Here is a 20,073-nt window from a genome sequence, read left to right on the forward strand (position 1 = left end):
TTTTTTTTTTTTTTTTTTGACGAAAAACATGATCGTCCAATCTGAAAGTTGATGCTATAGGAACAGTGTGTTGCATTTTCGCGAGACAGTACAATCCTTTTTAGAACAGTGGCAAGATTTCGTAAGCCAGATGGCACAGACTGCCCCATTCTCCAATAGACTTATAATAAAAAGCTTCATTGCTTTGGGCGAGGTATTTGGATTCAAATCTTATTCTTTGGCCTATGATTTCTAAGTTTAACTCGCAACAAATTTTTGATTGCCCAGATCATCCCATTGCATGAATGTTAACCACTGTCCTGGCTGGTTTACCTGCCTCGTCTTTTGGAAAAATGCTTTGGTACGACTTGAATTGTAAATGCTTAGTTTTTACCCAATACTGTTTGGCAGTCCAACGAGCTATTCTCTTATATTTTTCTATTTGCAGTTGGATATGGACATTTGACCTCAGGGATTTAAGAGAGTCCAATTGAATCTATTGACCCTTTTATACAGAAGGCAAAATTTAGTGTAATAAAACTTAATAAATAGGAGCTGGGAGATGATTCAGCTTGTTGCCCTTGCTAGATTATGGAGTTTAGTTCCCAGCACCCACACGTTTGGCAGTTCACAACTGTTTATAACTCCAGCTCCAGGGAATCTCACACCCCTTTCTGCTCTCCACTGAGAATTGGCTCCCATGGGCACATACTCCCACACGTAGACACACATGCATACATAACAATTGTAAGTAGTTATAAAATGGTTCCTTGGTTTTTTTGTTTGTTTGTTTGTTTGTGTTAGGATGTTGAGTTATTTAATTTGTAATACTAGAATTAGCTTGGTTGTGGTGTGGACACAGCAGTTCCATTGAGATTATAAAGTTAGAGGGATATGAATTCTACATTTTATTATTTTCCAGTTTAGTTATGAGCACCTTTTTTTGGTCTCAGGTTCAGTTTCTCAGTATTTTTTTCTTTTTTTAAGTTTTAAGGAATTTTTGTATATGTGTATTTTAAGTCAAAATAGCTTTGGAGAACACCACTGGATAAATTGCATTACTGCATCTACAACATAGATTAACACTTTTGTTCACTAAAGGAATGTCTTTGATGAAACTGGTGCTGCTCTGCAGCATCATTTTATTATTCCTAGGTACACTGAAGAGTTTGCAACAATAGCAGAGTTAGGTATGACTGAAGATAGGGGGCAAGTTGTTCATCATGATGCAGCTGTCATATGACTCATCTGGAGGTTCACTGTGTGAAGTTTAAATCATCTCTTTTGCTCAGTGTGCTCCTTTTAACTATTAAGTTTCAGTGCAAAACTGTAAGTAGAATTTGTATTATGAGGTACAACTCCATCTTTTCCAGCTCCCAAGTTAATATGCTTACTTGCTTGGCAGCTTTGATGAGGTGGAAATTTATTCAACTGCTCCAGTGGTTGAAATCGTTAAATTATGTCAAGTAATCCATAACTTAAAGGCTTGCATTCCTGAACAGATTTTTGAAGACTCAGTCGAGTTTAGTAACACTTGGCCCCTTGTTCATAAAATAACTACAGAACATTACTTCAGAACTACAAAAACGTATGAAAGAAAACTTACATGTGAGCATCTCTGGACCTTTTATCCAACTGTAATACTGCCAGCCACTAACATACCTTTCCCTAATATGAGGTCAGCATTGGTGTTCTGAGTAGATTTTTTTTTTTTTTTAATAACTAGACCTTGTAAACAATCACAATCATTCTTTGTCCAAAATAGTTAAATGTAGTTATTAAGAGGAAGTAAGTAGGAATTACCCAAAACCCACTTCCTTGCCAAGCTCTGCTTCATTTTTGTTCTGTAACACAGTTTTTTTTTTTTTTTTTAAAGGAATTATTCCTGAATGCTATGAGACACAACAGTTTGGTAGGACTTGTCAGCTTTGGACTTTATAAGGAACTGATCTAGTTTTACCATTTGCATCAGAAGGCTCTTCTGTTGGTGCACCCAGAGAAACTTTGCAGGTTCTTGTCTGGGTAGGATATTTGAAGAGCTTAGTGTGGTGAAGGGTCACCTGCATATAAAGTCTGCTTTTATGTAGTCAATATGTTGTCGACTCTACTTGCTGGTCGACTGTCAAGAGCATTGTTTTATTCTCTTCAGTTTTGTCTTCTGCTCTGAATTTTTTGTCTTTTATTCCTGTCTCCTGTGTTGGCTAAGCTCCTCAGTATAAATGTGAAAACCCATGTCTTTGTTTTATGGTATTGCGTTGACATATCTTGTTTTTATCTCCAAATATTAATAGGCTCTTCTAAATTACCTTCCATGTTTCCTCTCCATGCTCTAGGCTCCCTTCAGTGTCTTGACTGTGTAAAGTATAGTTAACAATATCAAAGGACATTTGTACATGTTACCTTCCAAATTGATTTTGACTACTTGGTCCTCCTCCCTCATGAGTTGTGTTTTACTGTTCTTCTGCATGCCTTCTGAGTCTCTGTTGGATATCAGATATAGGTTTACCTTGATGAAGACTGGATATACTTCCATGGTTAAAACCTATTCTTGGGCTATGTTCTTGGATATCGGTGAATTACTTAGAGATGTTTATGTCTTTGATGCTTGCTATAAGTAAAATGAGTCCAGCCCGTTTTAGACAGCGTGGATTGTGCCCAAGGAATGCTAGCTGCTTTCACTTCTGTGAATTCCCAGCTCTGTCTCCTCAGGTACTCTCCTAGTTAGAAAGATGGGCAACTTCTAGGGTCTACAGCATCTGCTTTCCAGAGTCACTACCTTGCATTTCTTCTTTCCACTTTTATCAGTTCATACTGTCTGAAATAATTGCTTGATTATTTTTTTCCATTGTTAAGGCAAAAGGTAAGTCTGATCCCTGTCACGTCTTGGCCTGCATTTAGGTAATTATCCCAAGTACGTTTTCTGTCTGTAATTCTGTTACCAGCAGTGCCTTTTTGTTCCTGGGTAGCATGCTTGTTCTTTTGTTTTTGCCTTTTTTTTTTTTCCATTATCCCCATGATTCCTTTTTCATCCTGATCTATTTTCTCATTTCATTTCTGAGCTGGTGTCAGTCTCTGCCCCTCCTACCCTTCAGGCACCCCTCCTCTAGCTCCCTCCCTCCTTCCCCAACCCTTCCATCCTTCTCTGGCTTTTGTTTCTCTAGCTTTGACGGCTGGCTTTGGCAGGATTTGTCCTTTTCTCACTGAGTTATTTTTATGTAAATGTCTTATTTTTTTACTTTGTAATCATAGAATTCTTCTGTATATGTTTGTATAATTGCTATACCATCAATTTGTGTTCCTGAAACATAATGTACAGCTGCTTTGTGTACATCTTAGCAGTTATATTTACCATAAAAATTTGTCTAGTACAACACTATTTCCTTGGAGTATCTGTGGCTCTTTTCCCCAGAGCTGGAATACCCTGTGGTATATCCAATCTGAAGTCTCACTGATGGAGTTCAGTCTAGGTTATGGACAACCCTTGTGAGAATACTTAAAGTTTTTCTTCTTGAGATATTCCTTATTAATGCCTGTACATGTTAAGCTCTCCTGGTCAAAAGCCTACTCATTTCCTAGTTTAGGAAGGAGTTCATTAGAGAAAGTTAGCTAGTTGTTAACCAGTTGTTGACTTACCCTTAAAAAAAGAAAACCCCAAGCCAAAAAAACTTGTTCTAGTGATAGTTTTATTGCTATTAACAGAAAGATGGAAGTGGAAAAAATAAGAATACTAATTCACTTCAGGGTTGTGGTGGATCATCCCTTAACCCCACCCCACCTCCCGTCCACTAGGGTTGAGAAGTCCCAGAATCCTATGGCTGTCCTCTTATCTGGGAGGTGGGGCCTGGAGGTGAGTTTAGTAGCTGTGCTATTTATGAGTCTTGCATTTCTTAGTAAGTCTTGGTTGCTGATGGTTATTTCCCATATTCTTAAATAATCTTATTTGATGTAGAGGACAAAGGCTATTTAGTTACGATTTGACCTTGTCCCATCTTTGCCTCAGGTTTTTAGAGCATGTAGAAAATGTATGCGAGCCAAATACTTTTAAGCTTTTTGAATTAATGTCATTGTTTATCCCTTCAACAAATAGAATGTGAATTTTATTGGACTATTTTAAACCATGCTGATGTTTAATTTTTTCCCCAGATTCCATGTTTGTGTGGCAGTGCCCCGTGTTTGCTGTGCCGATGCTGCCCCAGTGGGAACAACTCCACTGTGACTAGATTGATCTATGCACTTTTCTTGCTCGTTGGAGTATGTGTAGCTTGTGTAATGTTAATACCAGGAATGGAAGAACAACTGAATAAGGTCAGGCTTTTGTTTTAATGGTAATGAACTAAATTGTAGAATATGCATGAAGTGACTTTTGGGGTATTAAAAATTAATATAAAAGTACAGTAATATGTATTCCCAGTTTTAGTAGATTATAGTCTTATGGTGGCAGCACAGAAAATGTTCTTTCATGGTTTCTATGATTGTTAGTTCCCACCAGAACATATGGTAGGTTCCATTACTGAAGACACAACATGCTTTAGTCTCAGGCCACAAAGAAATCAGGCTGGAAGTGGTCTGAATGCTTCCTTCCTGCTACCAGCCCTCCTCATATCAGTAGTTATGCAGGCTGTTGGGGAAGAATTGTCATCTGCATTCTTGATCAGTTGTTGACTCTACACATAACAGTATCAACTAGCCAGGCAGGACGTATCCAAGGGTACAGTAGTGACAAGCTTGTCAGAGAGGCCCCTGCACTGGAAGGGATTTACATCTGTTATTTTAAACCCTTTTACTGTAGCCTCATCAAAAGCCTGCATAGAGAGTATTGAGCCTACTCAGAATGCTACTGCCTTACTAACTGGACTACCATCACACTTCCTTCTAAGTAACTGTTCTTCAGATGCAGCTCAGTGGTATCTAGCCACGGTGAGAAGCTTGTTTGTTACTGTGGACACCAATACCCACAGAGGCTTAGAAACTAGTTAGTGTTGAAAATAACTTGATGGCTTAATGCTCAGCTGTAAATGGGTTACCTGTGACACTGCATCCAAGGCTCAGGGAACATTGTTTATGTAGGGACAGAAAGAATGTCAGAGATAGAGGAAAATGAAGAATGGTATCAAGTCCTGACTTTCAGGCATAACAATCTACTTGCAAACTCACAGCATCTGTGATGTACACATGATTGGACCACTAACATCAGTGATGGAGAAGGGAGAAGCTCACAAAGTTCTTTCTATCCCTCAGAATTCACATGCAGTTACGTAGCTACTGGCTATAACTGCTACAAAACTGGTATCTAAAGTGCAGCATTTTTGGAGTACTGCAGTTTGGTGTTGGAGAAATAGAGCAGTATGTGAAGTTCTGAAAAATACTGCTGCTTACCTCACAGAAGTTTCTTCTTTGTATTCTGAGTTCAGTGTGACTATGTGTTGGAGATCAAGCCCCGGGCCTCATCTGTGTTGCCTGGCAACAGTGCTATATTATACTATATTATACCTTTATATTATTATATACCAATCGATTATACCTTTCTGAAGTGGTCCCTGTGTTTTCTCAACATTGTCAATTACAATATGAATATGCTGTCAGCTCAAGTTAAGTCAATAATCTCTTTATGGTCACAAATAAATTTAAAGGTCTTATACTCAAAATCTATATAAATAATCTTGGCTTTAAAAAGCCACTTATTTGCGGCGGTGGTGGCGCACACCTTTAATCCCAGCACTTGGGAGGCAGAGGCAGGTGGATTTCTGAGTTCAAGGCCAGCCTGGTCTACAGAGTGAGTTCCAGGACAGCCAGGGCTACACAGAGAAACCCTGTCTCGAAAAAAACAAGCAAACAAACAAACAGCCACTTACTTGTCTACGTCTTATATGTGACTGTTTTATGTAATTCTTTAAGCTTTTGTTCACTTCATCCCACCTATTTTGCATATATAATACAGCATACCACAGTAGAAATTTAGGAAATTTAGAATTATGATAATAGTAAAATGTGTACAATTTTGTTTTTATGTAACTTAAGGTACATATTTAAAGAATAAAATAAATCTTGAGCTCAAAGTAATCATCTATCTTAGACTTGGCCATTGTTAGTTTATTATTTGCTTGTCTAGAAGTCTTAACGTGTGTGTGTGTGTGTCTGTGAAAGGGTGTCACTGTGTAGCCCCAGTTGGCCTGGATCTATGTGTAGACCAGGTTGACTTTGAAATCATAGAGCTCTGCCTATTTCTACCTCATGAAATGCTAGAATTAAATAAATGCCTGCCTGCCACCCCCCCATTTTACCCAATTAAAATGCTTATATTGAGTGTGTCTGTCTGTCTATCTGCCTGTGTGTTATAGCCTTTAAAGCAGATTACAGTTTACATGGAACTTTCATGGAATCATGAACCCATTTTGTTTTTCTAGATTCCTGGGTTTTGTGAGAATGAGAAAGGTGTTGTTCCTTGTAACATTCTGGTTGGCTACAAAGCTGTGTATCGCCTGTGCTTTGGCCTGGCCATGTTCTATCTCCTCCTCTCATTACTAATGATCAAAGTGAAAAGCAGCAGTGACCCGAGAGCGGCAGTCCACAATGGGTAAGCATTGGTCACGGAGGGAGCATCTTTAGCATCTTTCCTCCTAGGAATTTTGATTTTATCTAGAGAAATTTCAAAGCAGATTTATCTTTTTCATTAAAAGAGTTTTAAAAACTGTAGAGTTTTCTAGAGAAAGTCTTGTTTTGGATATTAAATAATAGTGTTATATCATTTATTGGCCTCATGTCTGATTATGTATTTTAGTTTCAAAGGAGGCTGTATGTGTGATTAAAGGAAGAGTATTGGTGCCCCTTCTTTTAGCTTTTGGTGAACCAGTCCTATTATAGAACCCTGAATTCCTAGATCTACAGGGCAGCCAACTAGAAAGAAACATTACTGAACAGGTATTGCTTTTCTAGATGATTGTTTTCCACAACCTAGAAAGAAAACAAAAGTGCTAATTTAATCAGTCTCCTTTAATATTGAGTAGGTCATATGGTATTTTATTTGAATGATTTGAATTTTGTTTCTTCTTATAAATATGTTCTATTGTTTATTTGTTGACATGCTGTGCCAAAGACAGGGAGTAAAAATGTTAATAAAAATAAAAGTGGATAATAAAAATTGTTCTATAACAGGTTTTTACCATTTTAGTCATTAGCTGTCTTAAATTACTATTTTGGATATAGGCATTTGTCATAATTTATTAAAGCTATTCATTCATGAAATTGTACTTTATAAACATATTATGCAGTTCAATGCTTTGAAATGAAGCCAGTAATCTTTTTTTTTAAGATTTATTATTATATTTAAGTACACTGTAGCTGTCTTCAGACACACCAGAAGAGGGAGTCAGATCTTATTACAGATGGTTGTGAGTTACTATGTGGTTGCTGGGAATTGAACTCAGGACCTTCGGAAGAGCAGTCAGTGCTCTTAAGTGCTGGGCCATCTCTCCAGCCCTAGATTTTTTTTTAAAAAAGGATTTATTCATTTTATTTTTTTCTGTATGAGTGTGTAGCCTATATGTGGATTTATTTATTTATTTATTTATTTATTTATTTATTTTGGTTTTTTCGAGACAAGGTTTCTCTGTGTACCCCTGGCTGTCCTGGAACTCACTCTCTGTAGACAATGCTTGCTTCGAACTCAGAAATCCCACCTGCCTCTGCCTCCCAAGTGCTGGGATTAAAGGTGTGCGCCATCACTGCCCGGCTGCTTGTATTCTTAAATGCATTGGTGGCACATATTTCTTATGACTGCCTTTATAATAGCCTATATAATGATTCTTTTTTATGTTCAATATATGCTTATAATTGTTATATTAAGTGTAACTTCTTTAAGTGGTTCTGAAAAGCTTTGCTATCTAAGTTGTGTTTTGGGTTCTTACTACGTTTGTTTCTGTCTTAGATTCTGGTTCTTTAAGTTTGCTACAGCAGTTGCGATTATTATTGGCGCGTTCTTCATCCCAGAAGGCACTTTTACAACTGGTGAGGAGCTTTTAAAAATTCTGTGATAATCTTTTGTTTTGTATAGGAAACCATAGTAACTGCTCCCTGGAATTGTAAGTTCTTCTTGTTTGGTATTACCCAGTTGCAAAGTCAATTTACATATAATTTTGTTTTTCCTTTTTGTATTAAGGTTACTAAGAAAAATAATAAAAACCAAAGCAGCCAATCCTTTGTTTAAAATGCACTGTTTTTCCTTTCAGTGTGGTTTTATGTAGGCATGGCAGGCGCCTTTTGTTTCATCCTTATACAACTAGTCTTACTTATTGATTTTGCCCATTCTTGGAATGAATCATGGGTTGAAAAAATGGAAGAAGGGAACTCCAGATGTTGGTATGCAGGTAAGCTCTTGTTTCTTCTGTCTTCAGTATAGTGAATATTGGTGAGAACAGAATAGGCTGCCAGCAGATTACTTAGGACTTTTGTGTTCTGATGTTCTCTGAAGAGGTTTTCAGTTGAAGTTTATTAGTAACTGTATCAGCAGTTTGTTGATATTTTTGTTATTAACTAGAAATTTATCCAGGGACCAGTAAAGAAACCAGAGACCCTTGAATAGCCAAAACAATGCTCAAAAGTCAATTCCTTAAAGCTATATTTTTGCACCCAAATTTCCCAGTATATTAAAAGTTTAAAGAGAATGCAGAGTTTAAAATAAACGCAGAGTTGTGTAATTGGTCAGCAGCAATATGCAGCACAAACAAGAACTTTGGAACACTGTATAAAAGTATAAAGGATGCCTAATGCCGGGCAGTGGTGGCGCACGCCTTTAATCCTAGCACTTGGGAGGCAGAGGCAGGCGGATTTCAGAGTTCGAGGCCAGCCTGGTCTACAGAGTGAGATCCAGGATAGCCCGGGCTACATAGAGAAACTCTGTCTTGAAACATCCCCCCCCCCAAAAAAAAGGATGCCTAACAGCTAAGGGGATTTCTGTGGTAGTATAATTATAACAACAACAAGCTTAAACTGATTAGTTACATAAAATGTAAGATTTATTTAGAACTAGGTGCCATGCTGAATACCTAATATTTTTATAAAATCTAATAATTCCATTGCATTTCTTTCACAGCCCTGTTGTCAGCTACAGCTCTGAATTATTTGCTGTCTTTAGTTGCCATCGTCCTCTTCTTTGTCTACTATACTCACCCAGCCAGCTGTGCGGAAAACAAGGCGTTTATCAGTGTCAATATGCTCCTCTGCATTGGTGCATCTGTAATGTCTATTCTGCCCAAGATCCAGGTATGCGCCTCCTACCACTCATTTTATAGAGCCATCCCTTTGTCAATGTTCACAAATCAGAATGATGTCAGATTTTTGTCTACATTACTTAATATTTTGTTTGTAGGAATCACAACCAAGATCTGGCTTGTTACAGTCATCAGTAATTACAGTCTACACAATGTATTTGACATGGTCTGCTATGACCAATGAACCAGGTATGTTTTTATCTATAATGAGTCATGAAGTGTTGGGTTTTTTATGCAAAACTTGTCACTTCAAGAGCTGAAGTTACTTAATTACTCTTAGAGAGAGCTAAAGCATGCAGGTAGTACCAGCGCAGCTTGGAGGTGGTGCTGTCTTCTCTTTTTACTTAGTTTCTTCTACTAACAAAATGATAGGACTCTAAATGAATCATATGTATTTCATTTTTACAGTTACCTAAGATAGTTGAATATGGGGAGAAATAAAATTTTTTCAAGTGTTTTGTGTTTTGTTTAAGACAGAGTTTCACTTTGTAGCTCAAGGTTGAGCACGAACACTTGGCAGCCCCTCGGCCTCAGCCTCCAAAATGCTGGCTTTCAGTCCCCTTTCAGTTGTATATTTAAAAATTTTTCACATTTTTTGTAACTATTTTGCATTAGAAAACTGGCTTTGTATGGATCTCTGTACTCCAGTTATAGTGAATCCCGTAAGAAATAGAAATCTGTGTGTTGTGAAGGAATAAAGAAATTACAATTTTTAAAAAATAATTTTTTATTTTCTGTAAAATAATATTTATATAAAAGTTTTTTGACTCATTATTTGCAAACTCAAATTTGTCAGTTGTTACAGAAACAGGGATCTTAGAATATATCTTATCAATTCTTCCATCCCAAAATAAGTAATTTTAAAATATCCCAAATGATTTGCTTGAAAAGTTACCCTTATGTAGTTTTCATTAAAGTGGAGATTGAAGAGTTGGATTTGTTGGGATTTAAAAGGAATATATATTGCATATTTTTAGTGCAGTGGTTCTCAAACTTTCCTAATGCTGTCATTTTTTAATAAGAGTTCTTCATGTTGTGGTGATGCCCAATCGTAAAATTATTTTTGTTGCTGTATCCTAACTGATTCTGCTACTGTTCTGAGTCATGTAATCCCTGTGTCTCAGTGGTCTTGGGTGACCGCTGAGAAAGGGTCGTGACCCACAGATTGGGAAATGCCGCTTTGGTGGATGCTTATCCTTTCAAAATAGTGAAGAAAGTGGTAGGAAAGGCAGTGTACTGTGGCTTCAAACATTGGTGTTGCATTTCTTTTCTTCTTTTAAACAAGATATGGATTTTATTTTCTTGAGTTTTATGAGGGTTATAAATATGTTATAAACATAGACTAAAGTAATAGATAAGCCTAATGCCTTAAGGATTCCCTGAGCTCTGAGGGATTTGATGGAAACCTTCCATTTAGACTCCCTCTACATAGTGTCTGCCTGTGGGTCTCTGCATCTGTTCCCATCTGCTGGTGGAAGAGCACTCAGATGATGACTAGACAAGACACTGAGTATAGCCGGAGTATAGCAAAATTTCCTTTGGTTTTACTGTAGGTGTCTGGGCTACCTATTCTCTGGATACCCAAGCAGTGTCAGATATAAAGGAATTTCTTCTGGTGGAGTAGGCTTAGGTAAAATCAGACATTGGTTGGTTACTCCCACAAATTCTGTGCCACCATTGCCCTAGCATATTTTGTAGGCAGGACGAATTGTAGGTCGAAGGTTCTGTGGCTGGGTTTGTGTACACATTTCTCTTGGTAGCCTGCAGAGTACCTTCCTGTACCAATAGAATGCAGGAGTCTGTGTTCAGTGAGTTGTGTGGGTGTTGTCCTCTGCAGTGGGGTCCTGCTGTCAGTTTGCAGAGAGCAACACTGTCTTAACTAAAGAGTGGGTTGTTTGGGAATTTCCATGGGACCACCTTGGCCAACAGCTTCTTCATTGACCATAACCCAGTCCCACCACTGGAAGCCTCACCTGGTAACAAGAGATGGCCAGTTGAGACTCCATATGACCACCCCATTATATACCTTCATATATCCTAGGATGGTTCCACTCTACACTAATCCAAATGTCCCCCCAATTCTAGCTGTCTTTTCCTGAATTCTGTCCATCCACCTCATCTCCCTGGCCTCCTTGATTCCCCACGCCCATCCTGACTCACACCCAGTACCTCCCCCTCCTAGATACTAGTATCCTTCTTACACCCTCCCCACTCCCCCCCCTCACCCTCCCCACTCCCCCCCACCACCCTTCCCCCCCCAGATAGCTCCTCTTTACCTAACCTCTCTGGATCTACAATTGTAGCTTGAATATCATTTACTCATAATGGCTGATACCCAAATATGAGCAAATACATACCATATTTATCTTTCTGGGTATGAGTTACCTCGCTCAGGATGTTTTTTTTCCTAGTTCTATCCATTTTCCTGAAAATTTCATGATGACTTTTTTAAATAGCTGAGTAATACTCCATTGTGTAAATGTACCACATTTTCTTTTTCGATTCTTCTGTTGCGGGTCTTCTAGGTTGTTTCCAATTTCTGGCTATTATGAATAAAGCCACAATGAACATTGTTGAGCAGGTACCCCTGTGGTAGGATGGAGCATCATATGGGTGTGTGGGTCTTGAGGTAGATTGATTCCCAGTTCTCTGAGGAACAGCCACTGTATTGACTTCCAAAGTGGCTGTACAAGTTTGCACTCCCACCAAAAATAGAGGAGTGTTCCTGCTCCTTATCCTCACCAGGGTAAACTGTCACTTGTGTTACTGGTTTTAGCTATTTTGACAGATGTAAGATGGAATCTCAAAGAACTTTTGATTTACATTTCCCTGAATGGCTAAGGATGTTTTTTTTTTTTTTTTAATTTTTGTTGTTGTTGTTGTTGTTGTTGTTTTTCGAGACAGGATTTCTTTGTGTATTCCTGGCTGTCCTGGAACTCATTCTGTAGACCAGGCTGGCCTCGAACTCAGAAATCCGCTTGCCTCTGCCTCCCAAGTGCTGGGATTAAAGGCGTGCGTCACCACCGCCCGGCTCTAAGGATGTTGAATATTTCTGTTTCTCAGTCATTTGAATTTCTTCTATTGAGAATTCTGTTTAGATCTGTACCTCATATTTTAATTGGATTATTTGGGTTTTTTGAGATCTAGTTTTATGTGTCCTTTATATATTTTAGATATTAGTTCTGTTAAATATGGAATGGGTAAAAATCTTTTCCCATTCTGTAGGTTGCACTTTGTCTGATTGACAGTATCCTTTGCCTTATAAGAAGCTTTTCAGTTTCATAAGTTCTATTTATTGTTGATCATAGTAACTGTGCTACTAGAGTTCTGTTCAGGAATTTTTCTTCTGTGTCAATGAATTCAAGACTATTCCCACTTCCTCTTCTGTCAGGCTCAGTGTATCTGGTTTGATGTTGAGGTTTTTGATTTACTTTTGAGTTTTGTGCAGGGTGATAGATAAGAATCTATTTGCATACTTCTACATACAGACACACAGTTAAGACATCACCATTTGTTGAAGATGCTTTTTTTCCATTCTATATTTCTGATGTCTTTATCAAAAATCAGATGTCCATATGTGTATTGATTGTAGGTATATAGCTGAGTCTTTGATTTGATTCCATTCTATTGATTAGCTTGTCTGTTTTTGCCAGTATCAGGTGTTTATTATTACAGTTATGTATGTAGCACTTAAAGTCTGGGATGGTGCTACGTTTTTTTTTTTTTTTTTTTTTTTTTTTTTTTTAATTGTATAGGATTGTTTTAGCTATTCTGGGTGCTTTTGTTTTTATATACGATGTTGAAAATTGTCCCGTCTGGCTAGGTCTGTAAAGAATTGTGTTGGGATTTTGATGGGGATTGCATTTTGGTAAGATGGCTATGTTACTTCTACCAATTCATGAGCATGGAAGATCGTACTATCTGATGTCAAGTTTTAAACAGATCTTTCACTTGCTTGCTTAGAGTTATTCCAATGAGTTTTTGGCTGTAGGTGTTCACTGGTAGATTTTTTGGGGTCACTTATGTATACTGTCATACCATCTACAAATAACAGTACTTTAACTTCTTCCTTTCCGTTATTTCCCCTTGATCTCCTTCAGTTGTCTTATTGTTCTAGATAAAACTTCAAGTACTATATTGAGTAGATATTTATGGACAATCTGGTCTCGTTTCTAACTTTAGTGGAATTGCTTTGAGTGTCTCTCCATTTAATTTAATGTTGGCTATCTATAGGCTTGCTGTAAATACCTTTATTATGTTAAGGTATAACCCTTGTATCCTTAACCTCTAGAACTTTTAGGGGTGTTGGATTTTTGTCAAAGGTTTTTTTCTGTATCTAATGAGATGATTGTGTACGTTTTATTTTTCAGTTTGTTTATTTGCTGGGTTACATTTACTGATTTTTGTATATTGAGCCATCTCTGAGATTTCTTGGATGGAACCTACTGATGAATGGTGTTTTTGATGTGTTCTTGGATTCAGTTTGCGAGTATTTTTGTAGTTGTCTTCAAAGGAGAAATTAGTCTGTAATTCTCTTTCTTTGTTAAGCCTTTATGTGGTTTGGGTATCAGGGTAAGTGTGGCTTCATGAAATGAACTGGGCAGATGTCCCTTTTATTTCAGTTTTGTGTAATAATTTGAGTATTGGTGTTAACTTATCTTTGAAAGTCTGGTAGAAGTCTGAGCTAGAATCCATTTTGTCCTGGGGTTTTTTTTTTTTTTTTTTTTCAGTTGGAATACTTTTTTTTTTAAATTATTTATTTATTGTTATATGTAAGTACGCTGTAGCTGTCTTTCAGACAGCACCAGAGGAGGGCGTCAGATCCCATTACAGATGGTTGTGAGCCACCATGTGGTTGCTGGGATTTGAACTCAGGACCTTGGGTAAAGCAGTCAGCGCTCCTACCCGCTGAGCCATCTCGCCAGCCCCTGGAATACTTTTAATAACTGCTTCTATTTCACTAGGGATTATAGATCTTTTTAAATCTGATCTTTGGGAAATGTTACCTATCAAAATTCTCCATTTCTTTTAGGTTATCCAATTTGATAGATTATGGGGTTTTAGTATGTTTTTGTGATTTCCTGGATTTCCTCAGTGTTTGTTATGTTCCTTTTCATTTCTCATTTTGTTAATTTGGATAGCCTCTACATTTTGGTTAGTTTGGATAAGGGTTTGCCTATCTTGTTTTTTTTTTTTTTTCAAAGAACCAACTTTGTTTCATTGACTTTTTGTATCCTGTTTCTGTTTTATTTCTGCCCTTGGTTTGGTTATTTCTTGCTGTCTACTCCTTGCATATGCTTACTTCTTTTTCTTTAGAACTTTCAGGTGTGCTTTTCAATTGCTAGTATGAGATCTCTCTTGTTTTTTTTTTTTTTTAATGTTGGAACTTCTCTTAGTTCCCCTCTCATTGTGTGCCATAAGTGTTTGGGTATACTATCTGTCTGTCTGCTTGTCTGTCTGTCTGTCTATTTTATTTAATTCTAGAAAAATCTTTAATTTCTTTATCTTGTCCTATTTTCTCATTCAGTAGAGAGTTGTTCTGTTTCTATGAGCTTGTAAGCTTTCTGTTGTTCTTATTGCTAATATCCAACTTTAATCTGTGATGGTCTGATAGGATATAGGGGTTGCAGTTTTCTTGTATGTGTTGAGATTTTCTTTGTCTTCAAGTATGTGGTCAGTTTTGGAGAATGTTCCATGAGGTGCAGAGGTATATTCTGTTCATGTGAAATGTTCTATACTAATCTCTTAGGTCTATTTGGTTTGTAATGTCTGTTAGCTACAGTACTTCTGTTTAGTTTTTAGCTGAATGACCTGTCCGTTGGTAACAGTGGGGTATTAAAGTTTCCCACTAGTATGTGAGGGTCAATATGTGATTTAACCTGCAGTAATATTACTTTTACAAACTAGGGTGCCCTTGTATTTGGGGCATAGCTGTTAAGGATTGCCTTAAGTGTTACCTTGGTGCATTTTTCTTTTGATGAGTATGTAGTGTCCTTCCCTATCATTTGATTAATTTTGGTTTGAAGCCTATTTTGTTAGATACTAAAATGACTACAACAATTTGCATTGTATTTCTAAATGTTCTAACTTTGGATAAGATAGCTAAATTTTACTCATTTGTTGACCCAAGATACTTTTGGCTCTGAGATAAGATTGAAAAGAGAGTGATTTTAGTTTTCTAAACACTTTTCTAAAGTCTTATTGTTAATACAAATCATGTTTAAGTATTTTGTTAATTTGTGCCTTTTAAAACTCTTTTGGAGGTTCTAAGAGTTAAATGTGTCCTTTTCTTTTTTCTTTTTATTATTTTAACATTTAATGACCTAAATGTACTTTTTAGAAACAAATTGCAACCCAAGTCTACTGAGCATCATTGGCTTCAATACCACAAGGCCTATCCCAAAGGACGGGCAGTCTGTTCAGTGGTGGCATCCTCAAGGCATTATAGGACTTGTTCTCTTCCTGCTGTGTGTGTTTTACTCGAGGTAAGACAGGCTGTGAATCCACTTTTACAGAAAGTGTGTTTTTATAGACTAAGGAATCATTTAAAAACCTGTTTCTTTCTCTATGAATTTCTTCATGCAGCATCCGTACCTCCAACAACAGTCAGGTTAATAAACTGACTCTAACAAGTGATGAGTCAACATTGATAGAGGATGGGAATGGCAGAAGTGACGGGTCACTAGATGATGGCGATGGTGTCCACCGAGCTGTAGATAATGAAAGGGATGGAGTCACTTACAGTTACTCCTTCTTTCACTTCATGCTCTTCTTGGCTTCACTTTACATCATGATGACCCTCACCAACTGGTACAGGTATGAATGATAACTTCAGAAAATTCTGGATTTTTCATGATACACGGCACTATTTGAGTATGCATGTGTGTACACGTGCGTGTGTACACATTTGTATGTATATAGGTATGTGCATACCTGGTATGTGAAGGCCAGAGAGGGAAGGAACTCTTATGTATTCTTCAGGCACTGACCATTCCAGCCCACTGCTCTGGAGCACTGAGTAGACTAGCTAGCAAGCAAACTGCGGGGATTCTCTGTTCTTACCTATCCCGTGCCACCATACCTGGCTTTTCCAACATGTGGGTTCTGGGGATCAGACTTCAGTCTTAATGTTTGCAAAGTACTTTTACCTCCTGAGCCATTTCTTCAGCTTCAAAGTACTTTTTAGTCCTCTGATATATTTCAATAGTTAAAATGAATTCTGAGTACAGACATACTTCTTTGACAATTACACAAACATAGTTGTTCCAAATTTTGAGGAAGCTTAAATGGAAAACTTCACTAAGTACATTTTAACAGAAATGCATGTTAACTATAAATTGGTTTAACATATGGTTTAGTTTAATTTTTAATACTGTAAATTTATTCCTAACATACTATAATAACAACATATAGTTGTTTCATACAGTTGTTTAAAAGAGGATTCTTTTTTAATGATATCATTAAAAGATCTGAAAACCTGGGCTGGAGAGACGGATGACTGGTTAAGAGAGCACTGGCTCCTTTTCCAAAGAACCCAGTTCAATTTTTAGCACCCGTATGGTGCCTCACAGTTTTGTAACTCCATTTCCTGAGCATCTGACACCTTGTTTACACAATGGCACCATAAGCATAGACATATATAGAATGCACAGACATACAGAGAAGCAAATAACCAAACAACACATAAAATAAAAATTAAAAAAGGTATCTGAAAATTTTTGATAGATATTAATGTGAGTTGATTTTTAGAACTTTTTTATATAAATACATTATTTTATTTATTTATGTTTTAAACATCCCAACCAGTTTCCCCTCCTTCCTCTTACACTAGTCCCTATTCCCTACCTCTCCAGTCCACTCCTTTTTTTTTCCTTTTCAGAAAAAGGTTATCAACCAACCATGGCATATCAAGTTGTAGTAAGACTAGGCATCTCCCCTCATAGTGAGGCTGGACAACCCAGTCAGAAGAAAAGGTCCCTAAAGCAAGCAAGAGAGTCAGAGGCAGCCACTGCTCCCACTTTCATGAGTCCTACAAGAAGACCTAGCTATTAATTATTATTTTTGTTAATCCTTTCAAAATTAATATTTTTCTGACAAAATAAAAGTAACTTTATAATTTGCTTTTAAAATGACTTTGACTAAAATGATTGCCAAAAGAATCTACACAAGGTTGACATTGACCTGTATGGTTGGGCAAGTTAAGACATGTCTTTAAATACTAGCTATAGAACCTGCAAAAGATGGAGGAGAAAACATCATTCTTTTCTGATGTATTTGATGCTAGTATTTACTCATTTTTATTATGAAAGAGTATTAAGTTATCAGTAAAGTATAACTTATTTACTATATAGCAAATATTGAAGTTTAGATCTAAGCCAGGCAGTGGTGGAGCACACCTTTAATCCCAGCACTTGGAAGGCAGAGGCACAGCCTGATCTATAGAGTGAATTCCAGGAGAGCCAGGACTACACAGAGAAATCTATGTGCCGAAAAAACAAAAATAAATATATGAAGGTGTGTGTATATGTATATACAACAATCAGCTAACTTCAGGATCTCTTTCCTTCCCTATCTGTCAAATATGAGAGGGGAGGGAGGGAAGGTAGAGAAGGGAGGCAACCATGTACAGAATATTGAGACAAAAGTTTATTCAATTCTCTTCTCTTCCTATTTAATAACATGTACAGATTGCATACTATGCCTCAAACTATGTAAAAGATCCTCATGATTCCTTGGGCTACTGCACATTGCTATCACAAACTCCGTACAAAGGAAGTTAAATTAAGGGGCCTCGTAGCTTGATGGCTTAGTAACACAAGCTATTGACCGCCAGTCACTTTGCCTTTTTCTCAAATTGTAGGTATGAGCCTTCTCGTGAGATGAAGAGTCAGTGGACAGCAGTCTGGGTGAAAATCTCTTCCAGTTGGATTGGCCTTGTACTGTACGTGTGGACACTGGTGGCACCACTCGTTCTTACAAATCGGGATTTTGACTAAATGGGATGTCTGGCATGAGTCCCACTTTGGCCATTGTTTATTTGACAGTAACAGTATTCCCAATTTTTGTAAAGTTGTATGTGCTGTTGTGTAACACTGTTTGTTTTCTTGCATGAAATAGATTTACTCTGCCATTTTATCCATGTTCTTGCTAAGTGTATGATATGATGGGAAATTAGGAAAGATAGACATTGATCGGCATATCATCTGCTCTGTACATATGGTATTAAAACTGAAAACAAATTCTTGACAATGGGGTTTCAGAACTGTGTTAGCACTTATGTTATTTTAGAAACATTAATTTAAGTGGATGGCTGCCTTTTGAAATACTTGATGTGTTGTTGCCTTACAGAGGACTACAAGTACAAAGCAAATCGCTGTTTTTAAATTATGTAAATAAATCACAAGCTAGTTGTTTGAAAACTGTAAGTCACTTTAATTTTGTCAGAATTTTCTCTTACTAGGCCCAAGATGTTTCATGTTTAGTGGAAAACAGTACAGAGAGTGGAGTGAAGCTAAGCGATAGAGAAGAGCCTTCACAAAAAGTCCCTGGTAATGGGTCTTAAAGCAAGGACTTAGATCATGATTTTCTCTGTAAGAAAGTATGGCCTTCACCAAAAAAAAAATGGTTTGCTCTTTGTGACCACACAATTATGGACTTCATGGAGATGTTAATAATTCTACATTTAGACAAGGGTTTGCAAAGGGTATTGTGTTAGAAAATTTTGAAACAAAAAGTTTCCCAAACAAATGGGAAACCTTACAGGACATAAAATGTCAGGCTCCGGTTAGGTACAAAGTCTAGTCCAGGGCTTATTTTAAAAGTCAACTAGCTCTAAAGCTAGTTAGTGTCAAAGTTGGATACCAAAAATAGCCAACACTATGACATAAAAACTTTGTGTTCAAAATGTATAATTCACTTTATAAATTATTAATCGTAGATAATTTGTGTAAAATGTATTGCAGCTGTGTCCAGCGTATTTTTTTTTTATCCAAACTCAAGAGCAGGAGGATAGTTAATTTGAGGAATAGACAACTTACATTACACTACACATTTAACCATGCTTAAGATGTTTGTATTTACTGCCATGAAGCTGATAGAATAATTCAACTTGAAAATTAGTATGCCACTTAATTTAGATAAAAATGCTTAGCTATTTATGTTAGTATCTAGTTAAAGAGCTTTTAAAGATCTACATGCTTCCTTAAAAATATTTATTGTGCAAATGGAATATAGCAGTTCATCATAATTTTCCAACCTTATTCTGTGTTAATACTGTGTTAATTCTGTGTTAATTGTGTTGTTCACAATTTTGAATGGCTGTGTTCTATCTCTTGAATAAATGAATTCAAAGAAAATGTGTGGTGTTAGCTCTTTAGCATTACAAATTTAGTTGGATTCTTCCTTCCACTGGCCTTTTTTTTTTTTTTTTTAAGGTTGTGGTCAGCATTTTTCTCTGGCCAACAATTTGTCTCAGGATTTCTATGGCTGTGATAAAAGTGACCAAAAGTAATTGGGAAAAAAAAGTTTATTTCATCTTCCACTTTGAAGTCCACCATCCAAGGAAATCAGGGCAGGAACTAACGCAGGGCCTCAGGAGTTCTGGTTACTGGCTCATTGCCTATGACTTGGACTGCTTATTTTTATACAGCATTCCAGAACCACAGGCCTGGGGAGTGGGAGGGATGACACCACCTCAATTGACTGGGCTCTCCATCAAGGTGGTTTAAGAAAATGATCAGATCATCAGGCTTGCCTACTAGCCAATATAATTGGGACATTTTCTCAATTGAACCTTCTATTCCCAAATGACTCTAGCCTATTTGATAAA

The 20,073-nt window shown here is 37.1% G+C and overlaps 1 protein-coding gene across 1 annotated transcript in view; it reads left to right on the forward strand.

Moving 5' to 3' along the window:
- Positions 1–19,600, forward strand: part of Serinc1 (serine incorporator 1) — a 20,283-nt gene extending 683 nt beyond the window's left edge. Inside the window, exons 2-10 of the mRNA XM_031347255.1 lie at positions 4,123–4,284; positions 6,384–6,553; positions 7,904–7,983; positions 8,205–8,342; positions 9,068–9,237; positions 9,344–9,434; positions 15,586–15,730; positions 15,831–16,061; positions 18,106–19,600. Coding sequence (XP_031203115.1) covers positions 4,123–4,284; positions 6,384–6,553; positions 7,904–7,983; positions 8,205–8,342; positions 9,068–9,237; positions 9,344–9,434; positions 15,586–15,730; positions 15,831–16,061; positions 18,106–18,241 — 1,323 coding nt within the window. The 3' untranslated portion in view covers positions 18,242–19,600. The remainder of the gene's footprint in view (positions 1–4,122; positions 4,285–6,383; positions 6,554–7,903; positions 7,984–8,204; positions 8,343–9,067; positions 9,238–9,343; positions 9,435–15,585; positions 15,731–15,830; positions 16,062–18,105) is intronic.
- Positions 19,601–20,073: the final 473 nt, after the last annotated feature.

The sequence above is a fragment of the Mastomys coucha genome, unplaced genomic scaffold (genome assembly GCF_008632895.1).
Source record: "Mastomys coucha isolate ucsf_1 unplaced genomic scaffold, UCSF_Mcou_1 pScaffold3, whole genome shotgun sequence".
NCBI lineage: Eukaryota > Metazoa > Chordata > Mammalia > Rodentia > Muridae > Mastomys > Mastomys coucha.